The following is a 12,734-nucleotide window of genomic DNA, read 5'->3' as shown; positions in this document are numbered from 1 at the left end:
ATTTTTCAAAAGTGTGGGCGTGGCAGCTTTTGGCGGTTTGTGGGCGTTAGAGTGGGCGTGGCCGCATAATTCGACAAACTTGCGCTGCGTCTATGTCCCTGGAGTCAGTATGCTTAATTTTAACTTTCTAGCTTTTGTAGTTCCCTAGATCTCGACGTTCATACGGACGGACAGACAGACGGACATGGCCAGATCGACTCGGCTATTGATCCTGATTAAGAATCTATATACTTTATATGGTCGGAAACGCTTCCTTCTGCCTGTTACATACTTTTCAACGAATCTAGTATACCATTTTACTCTACGAGTAACGGGTATAAATACACTTACGCTACAGGTAACGGATAAAATAATAATGTAAAATAAACAAGAGAGAACGCTATAGTCGAGTTCCCCGACTATCTGATACCCGTTACTCAGCTAGTGTAAGTGCGAAGGACAGTTTTTGGCGGTTTGTGGGCGTTAGAGTGGGCGTGGCAAAAAGTTTTTTGGCGAAAAGATAGAAATTTACAAGACTAATACAAAAATGAAAAAATATCAAAACATTTTTCAAAAGTGTGGGCGTGGCAGCTTTGGGCGGTTTGTGGGCGTAAGAGTGGGCGTGGCAAAAAGATTTTTTGCAAATCGATAGAAATTTACCATACCAATACAAAAATGAAAAAATATCAAAACATTTTTCAAAAGTGTGGGCGTCGCAGTTTTGGGCGGTTTGTGGGCGTTAGAGTGGGCGTGGCAACATGAATCGACAAACTTGCGCTGCGTCTATGTCTCTGGAGTCTGTGTGCTTAGTCTCAACTTTCTAGCTTTTGTAGTTCCTGAGATCTCGACGTTCATACGGACAGACGGACAGACGGACAGACGGACGGACAGACGGACATGGCCAAATCGACTCGGCTATTGATCCTGATCAAGAATATATATACTTTATATGGTCGGAAACGCTTCCTTCTGCCTGTTACATACTTTTCAACGAATCTAGTATACCCTTTTACTCTACGAGTAACGGGTATAAAAACATTTTTTTGCTTATCTAAAAATAAAAAAAAAGCACGCTTTAGTCGAGTTCCCCGACTATCTGATACCCGTTACTCAGCTAGAGGAAGTCTGAAGGAGAGTTTTCCACACTGACAGTTTTTGGTCGTTTGTGGGCGTGGCAGCATGATTCGACAAACTTGCGCTGCGTCTATGTCCCTGGAGTCTGTATGCCTAATCTCAACTTTCTAGCTTTTGTAGTTCCTGAGATCTCGACGTTCATACGGACAGACAGACGGACATGGCCAAATCGACTCGGCTATTGATCCTGATCAAGAATATATATACTTTATATGGTCGGAAACGCTTCCTTCTGCCTGTTACATACTTTTCAACGAATCTAGTATACCCTTTTACTCTACGAGTAACGGGTATAATAAAATATTTTTTGACTTTCTATCATTGGGATTCTTTTCTATTCTTTAGAATTTTCCTAACAATTAATTCGGAAAATTATGCAGAAACAATCCTCAGTTATGTTTACGAAAGTATTGTAATTAAAATATTCTGGAATACTTGCTTTGGAAAACATCCAGAAACCTTTCAAATAATGCATACAGAAGCCTTTTAGGGAATGCATCCAGAAGCCTTTCAGGGAATGCATCTTGAAGCATTTCAAGTAATGCTTACAAAAGCCTTTCACGGAGTGCTTACAGACGCGTTGCAAGGACGCCCTACTTGTGGAACACCTTCCACTCGAAAAAGAGTTATGAAAGAACGTGTTCCGGAATAATTCTGGGTACCTAAACTGCACCTTTACTTCTATATCTTTTTGTAATATGTAAGGTCCAAATTTATGGGATAGGTGAGTACGTGCTTCATTGTTAAATTTTTCCTGTAAAAATGTTCGTTGTCATTGAATATTTTACTCTGCCTGCTACAAAATTCATAAATATCATTTTAATTAGAAAACAAGAGAGAACGCTGTAGTCGAGTTCCCCGACTATCAGATACCCGATACTCAGCTAGTGAAAGTGCGAACAACTATGCGAATAACTATTGACAGAAGTAAGAAAAAAAATTATTAAACGAAAAAAAAAAACGTTTCAAAGGTATAAGCGTGGCAGTTTGAAAAGTTTGTGGGCGTGGCAAAAAGTGGCTTGGCAACTGAATAAAAATTTACAAGACTAATAATACAATAAAAAAAAATGCAACGTTTTTTTCGAAACTGTGGGCGTTAAGTGGGCATGTCAACCAGGTTTTCGGCATACCGATAGAAATTTACAAGACTAATAAAAAAATATCAAATTATTTTGTAATAGAGTAGGGGTGCCAGTTTTGGCGGTTTCTGGGCGTTAGGGTGGCGTGGCGGCATTGGTCAACCACCTTGCGCTGCGCCTATGGCTCTGGGGTATGCATGCTGAATCACAACCAACACAGCTTTCATAGTTCCGGAGATCTCAACGTTCATACGGACGGTTATGACCAGAACGACTACGCTATTGAATCTGATCAAGAATCTTTATATTGTCGGAAACGCTTCCTTTTGCCTGTTACATACTTTTCAACGAATCTAGGGTACCCTTTTCCTCTACGAGTAACGGGTATAATTAGCCGAAAATATGCAGCTCACGTTAATAGCATGACGTCGTTGTCATTGTTATTGTTGCAATGAAAACGAACCTGAATTGCAAATGAAAACTCAGGTGAAGCGGATACGAATCTCATGCAATAACCAGGAGATGCGACAAGAACAGACTGTGTGTCCCCAGCACACTCGCCTAGAATTCGCAGTACCATCCTTGGCCCCCTTCGTGTTCCTAACACTTAAGATCGTTTGCTTTTTACTTTAATCAGTGTTTCATTTAAAAAGTGACTTTATAATTAATTATAGCGCAATAACATGTTACTGTGTCACCCTTTTGAAATGCAATTAAAATAGCCAGCAAAAAGCCAACAATCCTGAATAGACATTTTTTCAATGTGTGAAAGTTTTGACGTGATGATGTTTTGTCATTTCACCAAAAAAAAATACGCTTATTATTAGCCAGACTCACCAAAAATGGTTCGCTTATGCTTGCATATTTTTGTCCCCTAGCTAACTCAGTCACCTGTCGGGGATTCTAGCTTATTAAGTTGTTTTTTCCTTATTGAACAGCCGCCACCAAGAATTCCAATATCAAATTTCGTATTTGCCAATGTCGAGCGAAGCAAATTAAATGGGAAACACAACAGCTGCGGGAATGTTAACATATTTGTAATATTACAAATATAGCTGGTCTAATATACGGTACCGAAATTTGAAATAAATATGTTTTCCGGTGAGGCCTATTTATACCCGTTACTCGTAGAGTAAAAGGGTATACTAGATTCGTTGAAAAGTATGTAACAGGCAGAAGGAAGCGTTTCCGACCATATAAAGTATATATATTCTTGATCAGGATCAGTAGCCGAGTCGATCTGGCCATGTCCGTCTGTCCGTCCGTCTGTCTGTCCGTCTGTCCGTATGAACGTCGAGATCTCAGGAACTACAAAAGCTAAAAAGTTGAGATTAAGCATACAGACTCCAGAGACATAGACGCAGCGCAAGTTTGTCGATTCATGTTGCCACGCCCACTCTAACGCCCACAAACCGCCCAAAACTGCCACGCCCACACTTTTGAAAAATGTTTTGATATTTTTTCATTTTTGTATTGGTCTTGTAAATTTCTATCGATTTGCCAAAAAACTTTTTGTCACGCCCACTCTAACGCCTACAAATCGCCCAAAGCTGCTACGCCCACACTTTTGAAAAATGTTTTGATATTTTTTCATTTTTGTATTGGTCTTGTAAATTTTTATCGATTTGCCAAAAAACTTTTTGCCACGCCCACTCTAACGCCCACAAACCGCCCAAAGCTGCTACGCCCACACTTTTGAAAAATGTTTTGATATTTTTTCATTTTTGTATTAGTCTTGTAAATTTCTATCGATTTGCCGAAAAACTTTCTGCCACGCCCACTATAACGCCCACAAACCGCCAAAAACTGTCAGTGTCTAAGACTCTCCTTCTCCCTTCCACTAGCTGAGTAACGGGTATCAGATAGTCGGTGAACTCGACTATAGCGTTCTCTCTTGTTTAATATTGGAAAGTCTAGCGATGCATGGAATTTCCAATCAAACAATTTTTATATCTAACATTAGATTATTAATTTAAAAGTCAAGGCCAATGACGGAAATTAGGCATTCGATTAAAGCTTTTACCCCATTTTTAAATATTTTACTTCAAATAACCTTTGATTTAAAAGCCACGACACGATTCACATCACTTGGAGTCGACTTTTCGACTGTCAGAAAACGCCTCAAAGCCATAAGAATAATGTAGACAACTCAAAAAGCACGTGTTTGGCACGCGTTTTCATCGAGCAACGTTAAAAAAATGAAGTAGCACTCCACGCAGAATGTTGCCAGTACTGGACGAGGCTGGACTAATCCCTGATCACCAGTTTGGAACATGGAACACCCGAGCAATGCCACCGGCATCCTTGCCACCGCAACAAACCCACTAGAAGCATCAGGGCATCATCCAAAAATAACTGGATGCCCTGGATCCCTGGCTGAAACGATGGAACATTATGGTGAACGCGAAGAAATCATCCCACGCAAAATACTCGCAAGAATCGCAAGAAGACTGGACAACCACCCCAACCATCTGGCCAACAACCAATCCCGTAAATGTCTGCTGAGAACGCAACCACTTGACCTCGCCTACATTTAACTTCTACACAAGTTCATCTTAGGTACTCCCCTTATTTTAATGTGTGACTATGAATAGTTGGCTAGCGTCATCTTTCGTAAAACGCTACCAATTAATTACAACACCTAGTAAATAATAAACATCGTAGGAAATTTGAAAGACAAAGATTTTTAACCTTTTCAGAAACGCTCTCTTCTACCTGCATACTATTTAACGAATCTATCATACCTCTTTAGGCTACGAAAAACGGAATCCATAGTATACATATTTAATTCTATTTAATGGAATTATTTTAAAATCCCCTATTGTCATTTTAACCTTTTCTTGTGTACTTTTGCCCAACATAAATTTGATATAATTTAAAAATGGTCGCCACGGTCGTAAACCATATGCTGCAATTATCTGCTTCAAGTTCCTTTAACGCATTTTGGGAAATATGCAGCCAATTAAAATCGGCCAGCATGCTTATGAAATTCGTTGAATGAACCGTACGACGGAGCGTCGAACAACTTTTAAAGCACAAGTTTTTCTTAATTTATAACGAGGATTACAATAAACAATCTAAACTGTGGCAATAAACACTAACAATCCCCCAAAAAGTGCCTGAAGATGCTGTGTGGTTGGTTGTGCACTCAGTGGGAAGGAAAAGAGACGCAGGAGATGAGATTTCGCCGCTATAACGAGTTGGAAGTCCTCCTGGGCATTGGATTTTATAAGTTAACTCGCAGAAATCCGCTGGCATTTTAAATATGCTATTTCCGTTGTGAGATTATTTTTCGATATCGTACGATTAGAGATGTTTACGAGTGTCTAGAGTCTACAGAGCTCTTTCGATGGCCAGATAGGCATCTTTAACCCTATTGCCACCAGTCCACAGTTCAGATATTTTGTAGCCTTTTGAGAGAGGAAGAGAGGTTTAACGTGGGGGCATCATTGGCTCGAGCCCTTTTTCTATTAACAATAAGTTTGTAAGAGTTTTATTTTGACCACAACGATGGTCAAGATGTGTGGATAGAGCGGCTTAAGGAAGAAGTTTATGAACAACTTAAAAAAGCTTTTTCCTATGAAATTAACTTTATAAGCAACCTCAACATAATTTTTTCTAAAATGTAAGCTTTTTATTTCTACTAGTTTAATTGCCGAAACGCCTTTAAACAAAAAAGTCAAAGAAGAAGGTAGCGGAAAAATTATCTATTCTTTCCATCTTCAAGCCCATGACCAACCAGCTTTAATTGGGGGATGTAGGAGACACAAAACAAATCGGTTAAACTCGAAACGCGTGATGACCAAAAGAATGCCATTAAGGACAACGGTTACAATCGTTAGTGAAGCCATTAGTTTGGAGGGCCAATATGCGAAAATCACATTTACACACACGCTTGTCGTCAACCCCATCGATTCCTCCCGGAAAAAATGTTGCAAAGTAAGTGTATAATTGCAAGTGGCACAGCTTTCGGAAAAGGAAAATGTCATGTAATAACTTTAGCATGAGACCCGCACCTCCGAAGTGACCATCTTCCACTAATGTATTCCGGCTGCGATTGGACGCCAGTCTGCGGCAGGGGAGGTTCACGAAGTTGGCAATGACTATGACCCAAGCAGTGAAACAATTACAATAAAACAACGTTCGGACAACGAAAAATAATTTCAGCGATATTATCACCACCTTCGGCAGATACCTCTATTTGGATATAACCCGAGCCCAACAGACCTGACTTGATCAGGATCTCAGGCGGGCATCAACATAATGTCTACTTTATAATGTCTATTAACTTGAGGGAAAACAAACTCACTTTCACATCAACCCCGAAAGGTCCGGCTAGAGATGTTAACGGTGGGTAAAAATATCTTGAATCGAAACATTTAGAACAGATGTTGTGGTTATTTTCTTTAAGAGAAAATTATACATACCCTTCACCACTGTATGCCTCATTCCAATTGTGTGATGTGCAGCGACCCCATCGGAGCGTTCGCTACACACCCGCACGCCACAACGCCATAAGCTAGCGCTGTCCCACCCATTACGACGTCGTGGCAAATGGTGGACGGTGGAGCCACCTGGCAGAGTCTGAGACAAATCCGAAATCCATACTCATAAACAAATGCAACTAATCGCCGTTCGTGTTGAACGTGTTCACGACTGAGAAACGTGGAATCGTGGCCAGCCACAGCTTCAAGTTCTGTTAGAATTTCTGTTACACAACTACATAGATTGGGATCCCCCTCCGCCTCGCGGCGTATGAATTATTTTGTGATGGGTTTTGGCTCTGATATTGATAGATATTTGTAATTAAAACAGATATGTCAGGACTACCACTGCATTACGACTTTGGTAATAAGTTAATTACGTAAAATCATAAAACAGGAAACAAGAATTGCTGAAGAGAGATAATGCTAAACTTTAATTCGATTTCGTTTTAAATCAAACAAGAAAGGAAGCTAGCTTGGGCGAGCTAAGCTTATATACCCTTGGAGTATTTGTACAGGTAAAAATCAAATTATGTACACCAAATAGGAACATCAAAGATTAAAATCGACAAGTTCCGAAACCATCATTTATGGCGAAAAATGTTTTTAAATCAACTATAAAAATACGATATTTAAAATGTACTTATCAGGTACGCTATATAAAAATATTGAAGCATGCTATATCTAAAATTAACCTATTCAAAACGCTTTAATAGAAAATTCATAGAAGGTTTTTAAAAAAAAAAATTGTTGGACTTAATAATAACGTTTTGATACAGACAGATCCTTAATTTAAACAATATAGAAACTCAGTTGACTTCTTACCGTCCTTTTGACAATAATAACTGTTGACATTATTCTCAAAAAGGTTTAAAGAAAATACTATTAAAGAGATGTTGCGAATTTTGTACGAACTTGAACGAAGAGGTCAAATAATGTGAGAAACAAAAACAAAATGAAAAAAAAATTAAAGGTTTCAACAGTGTGGTTGTGACAGTTGGGCGGTTTGGGGGTGCTAGAAGAGGCGTGGCCATTATTCTTTTAGCCATATCGATAAAAATTGGAGGGTCAAAAAATAAAACGAAAAAAATTGAAAATTTTTTTTAAGTTAACGGGTGTAAATATTGCGCTGCTGTTGATATGGACGTTAAACAATCGTTTTAGAGGTTTATACGCGTTCAATGGTTTTCACGGAGCTTAAGGCAACAATTTGCAAATTTTCGGGAACCGGTCGCGAGCTGTGATTATCCTAACCGGTACAACATTCTGCACACCTCCTTAGATGGAAAACTAATCGATGCTGGCTTTTGTTTCCTACAGATGAAATCTCCCCTGTTAGAAGAAATTTTTTATAGCCTTGAAAAAAAATAATAAATTCTTATTCCGCAATGTGTGTATTTACTTGAATTCTGGTATGCTTCTATTTTTCTGCATATATTAATAATATTTTTTTAATAATAAATATATTTAATTATTAATAATTTAATAATAACGATAACGTTTTTATTTAAGTGCAGTGATTATACAATCCATTACAATTATACATATATTTTTCGTTTGCTGTGTCTATCATCCAATAAGACTGAAACTATGGCTTATGTAAATGACTGACTAATAGCTATCCATACTTATTTTTTCGAAAAAAGTGTGCTCTGGAAGAACCGTATTTTCTCAACCTAAAAATCAAACAATCAATCAATCAATGCTGTTCTTTCAAAACTTCAAAGTCTCAGGGAATTGGATCAAAATCGATTATTGAGTTAGGAGGGCCTTTACGACAAGTTCAACGTTCCATTAAAGTTGGAAAACAGCCCAATTACAGAATGAATGAGCGCGAATGGTCAAGACGTAAGATCACAAATAAACAGGAGTCTGGTGACAATAAGGCTCACGCTTTTAAGCGTTTATTAGCAATGCGGAACTATAAATTCGGCAAGGGCAAATGTTCCGAAGACTGTGCAGGGAAGACTAAGGCTAGTAATTATTGCAAGGCACAAAAGCGGAAGGAGGTAAATATCATGGGTATAGAGACTTGTTCCGGAGACTACTCGCCACACAGTGAGTGGGAGAATGTATCCCAAAACGTTCCGCCAGAGAAATTTGAAAATGAAGTATTCGACCGGGAACAGCTAAGTGGAGCAGTCATAAAACGAAACGACATGGAGAATTTACTAAATAAATCTATTTTCTCGGAGACTGTAACCGGATCCTTTGTGCGGCTATGTGTTGGAAAAATCTACTGCATCTACGAAATTATTGATTTAAATCAGGACAGAAAGGATTACCAAGTAGGCAGTAAGCACACCAATCTGCTCCTGACATTGAGGTGCGGTTCCGAAAAGCGTTTCTCGCGTATAGACGTGGTTTCGAATCAGCCAATTACACAAAAGGAATTCTTATTGTGGCTGGCAACCAATCTGCGCGATCGACACATTTTGCCAAAACTTTCTGACATTGCTAAAAAGCAGATGCAGATAAAAGAGGCCTGTAAATACAATTTCCCTGAAGCTGATGTGGAGAAACATATTCAAACCAAAAGGAAAGCTGGTCTAAAGCAGAATGCCGTTTACAGAAAAATTTGTCTAATCTTAGAACGGGAAATGGCAGCGGGTAAAGACGATGTGGGAAAAGTGCAAGCGTTGGAAAAGGAAATCCAAGAGATCGATAAGGAACACAGAGCCCATATCGATAATTCTGGCCAGCATCGGTATCCCGTACTTAGTTTTTCACGCGTGGTTCAAAAGCATACCATTTACCGGGACGAGTTAGGTGTGGTTCCCAGAGGAAAAAGTTCCTTTGGTAGGGGAACCGCGAATCCTGATCAACTTAATCTGGAGCAGTATATGCGTCGAAAATATAAAAAAAGTGTTGTCGTCAGTCGCAGTCGACTTAATGAAAAATTAGATGATCAGGAGAAGGGTTTTTCAACTACGATACTCGAAATTCCTATCGAAAAAGAAAAGAAAGAGGGTGAGGCTGAGACAGAGAGAACGAGAGAGAAAGATCTCCATTTGCAAAAGTTTAATGCGTTTAAAATTGAATTAGATACGACAGGATTAAGTAGGTGCTTTTTAATAGATGTAACGAAATTAATAATATTTCTTTATAGTTCCTTTCAATGAAATCTTCACAAATGTGAAGTTTGATAGCCCTTGGGATGAGATAATGAAAGGCTACTAAGGATTTCAAACCACTACCGCTACGAGAATGCTTACAATGCAACAAATGGATCAAATCTTATAAAATATAATAATTGTCGTGCGATTACACTTAAGTATTTAAGTTAATGTTTAATATTAATATTGAAAGTCGCAGTTGTGAAATAAAAGGACCATCGTACTTAACTATTAGATATTATTATTATTAATTATTATTTTTAGGCGTAAGAGTGGGCGTGGCAAAAAGTTTTTTGGCAAATCGATAGAAATTACAAGACCAATACAAAAATGAAAAAATATTAAAACATTTTTCAAAAGTGTGGGCGTGGCAGTTTTGGGCGGTTTGTGGGCGTTAGAGTGGGCGTGGCAGCATGATTCGACAAACTTGCGCTGCGTCTATGTCCCTGGAGTCTGTATGCCTAATCTCAACTTTCTAGCTTTTGTAGTTCCTGAGATCTCGACGTTCATACGGACAGACAGACGGACGGACAGACGGACATGGCCCGAACGACTCGGCTATTGATCCTGATCAAGAATATATATACTTTATATCGTCGGAAACGCTTCCTTCTGCCTGTTACATACTTTTCAACGAATCTAGTATACCCTTTCACTCTACGAGTAACGGGTATAACAAATAAGTGTGTTCGTGACTGTTTTGTGGACGTTGGCACTAGAATCTGTATGCTTGACCTCAACTTCCTAGCGACAATAATACGAACGGGGCAGACAGACAGCCAGATCGATCCGGGTAGAGATTCCGATTAAGACATATATCCTTTTCAACAAATATAGTGTACGATAAACTATCTCCTGTTGACTGCTTCTCGCCGCTTAGGGTTAGTCTGTTGCTGTCGTCCAACAATGTACATTCTTTTTAATGTCAGAAAGGTCTGGATAGTTGAGTCGGTAGTATAGAAAACAATATATTAATACTCCAGCACCTTGAATTTGGTCTGCATGGGGACCTCGTCCTGACGGCTGCGTTCCTCAAGTTTGGGGCGGGTTGTCGCCAACAACTAGCCAACACTTTAGGGCGCAAATTTACGACCGCTTTTTTCAGCTGCAGGTATGCGCTTTTCCGGCCAAGTACTTAATTGATGTTGCGTCGCGTAAAATATGAACAAAACAAAAATAAAAGTTGACTCCATGCTGCTCCTTGGCTTTGTTGCTGGTGCTGCCAGTTGCGGAAATGCTTTCATAGCAAATAGTGAGGGAGGTGGTCCCATAAAATAACATCTCACCACCGAAGAGGCGGCCACACACGTATAGAAGCTTACATCCCATACCGGCTTTGCTAACGGTAGTCAAGAGACTAAGCAGGCTGCGGTGAGGTCAAGCACAAAAGTGGTGCTCTACTCTCCGGATGTCCATCTGACTCCTACAGCGCTAAGCCCTTCCCACCTGGCTGGGTTCGCATAAATTTTAAACTTTTTGCATTGTTAAGTGTCATTGAAAAGGCACCAACAGTGCGATCGCGCAACGTTCTGAGTGCACCTTCGTTTACTAACATGTTTTTCATTACCGATTACCAGTCATTACCGCTAAGCAGTCAAGCTTTTCAATATTAATACTATACACATTTTTTTAGGTGCTTTTAATGTAATACACTTTATGAGTAAATATATATTCGGCCCTCTAAAATTTGTTTCAATATATATACGTATATGTATTTTTAAATCTTTTTAAGTACCAAAATCTCGATTGTATCAACCGTATTTTTAAATTCATCGGACCAACTGCTATGGCAATGCGGTGCATTAAATCTTAAAGTTTGGTCTTTGGTTATAATTGTGTAAATGTACCAGATTGACTGAAGCTACGAGTCTAACTGCTATATTAAATGAAGAAGTTCGTTAGATACCGCGTATCCATATAATACCAACTGATATGTCATTTGAGTCCGAACGATTGCAATATCCAGCAGGCTTAATATCTGTGCTGTCCGAATGGCAAAAGGATTTTCACTTGTCAAACTTTTTGTTGCCTGTTGCAAATCAAATTGAAAAATTTTTGAAAACATTTAGTTGGAGTGATTTCCAAAATATCTGGTAGTGTGTATATATATATATATATGTGGGATTTGAACATGGCGGATCGCCATTTAAAATGCCAAACAAAGTTCTAGATACTTGGTAGACCGCCGATTCTTGTGCGAGAAGCGGAGTAGTAGTGGTGTTGAGACAACCGAGATATTAGCAAGTAAAGAGAACAGTAAATAATATAACTTTGTAAATCCCAACAATAATCCCAATAATAGAACTTTGTAAATCCCAACAATACACATTATGTTTAAACATATCCTAATAAAAAATTGTGCGCGTATATAAGGAAAGTTGGCGAGCATTCTTAAGAAGCAGTACATAAACATTTAAATATTGTTATTGACAAGTACGAGTACAAACCAATCATGGTCAAACGTTCTCAAAATGCAGATAGAAGTCTATATGAAAGTTCGGGGCACATACAAGAAACCCAACAAGAACGGGACAGTGAAAGTGCGACGGAGAAATTTTAACACTGACAGTTTTTGGTGGTTTGTGGGCGTGAAAATGAGAAATTCTCAAGACTTACATACATGTGCAAAAATATCAAACAAATTTTCGAAAGTTGGTAGGCGTAAGGGTGGGCGTGGTACAAAGTTTTTCTGCAGATCGATACAAATTTACAATACTAATTAAAAACAAGAGAGAACGCTATAGTCGAGTTCCCCGACTATCTGATACCCGTTACTCAGATAGTGGATGTGCGAAGAAGAAATTTCAACACTGACAGTTTTTGGCGGTTTGTGGGCGTTAGAGTGGGCGTGGCAAAAAGTTTTTTGGGAAATTGATAGAAATTTACAAGACTAATACAAAAATGAAAAAATATCAAAACATTTTTCAAAAGTGTGGGCGTGG

General features: G+C 38.9%; 1 protein-coding gene across 1 annotated transcript; it reads left to right on the top strand.

Annotated features, from left to right (window-relative positions):
- The first annotated feature begins 1,486 nt into the window (after positions 1 to 1,486).
- On the top strand, positions 1,487 to 10,026 carry LOC6529186. The gene is made up of 3 exons (XM_002090157.3): positions 1,487 to 1,837; positions 8,323 to 9,736; positions 9,786 to 10,026. Exons 2-3 carry the CDS (start codon positions 8,500 to 8,502, stop codon positions 9,854 to 9,856), a joined length of 1,308 nt encoding a protein of 435 aa, XP_002090193.1. The 5' UTR covers positions 1,487 to 1,837; positions 8,323 to 8,499; the 3' UTR covers positions 9,857 to 10,026.
- Positions 10,027 to 12,734: the final 2,708 nt, after the last annotated feature.

This window comes from Drosophila yakuba, chromosome 2R (assembly GCF_016746365.2).
Source record: "Drosophila yakuba strain Tai18E2 chromosome 2R, Prin_Dyak_Tai18E2_2.1, whole genome shotgun sequence".
Classification (NCBI taxonomy): domain Eukaryota; kingdom Metazoa; phylum Arthropoda; class Insecta; order Diptera; family Drosophilidae; genus Drosophila; species Drosophila yakuba.
This window is presented reverse-complemented; position numbering and strand designations above follow the sequence as displayed.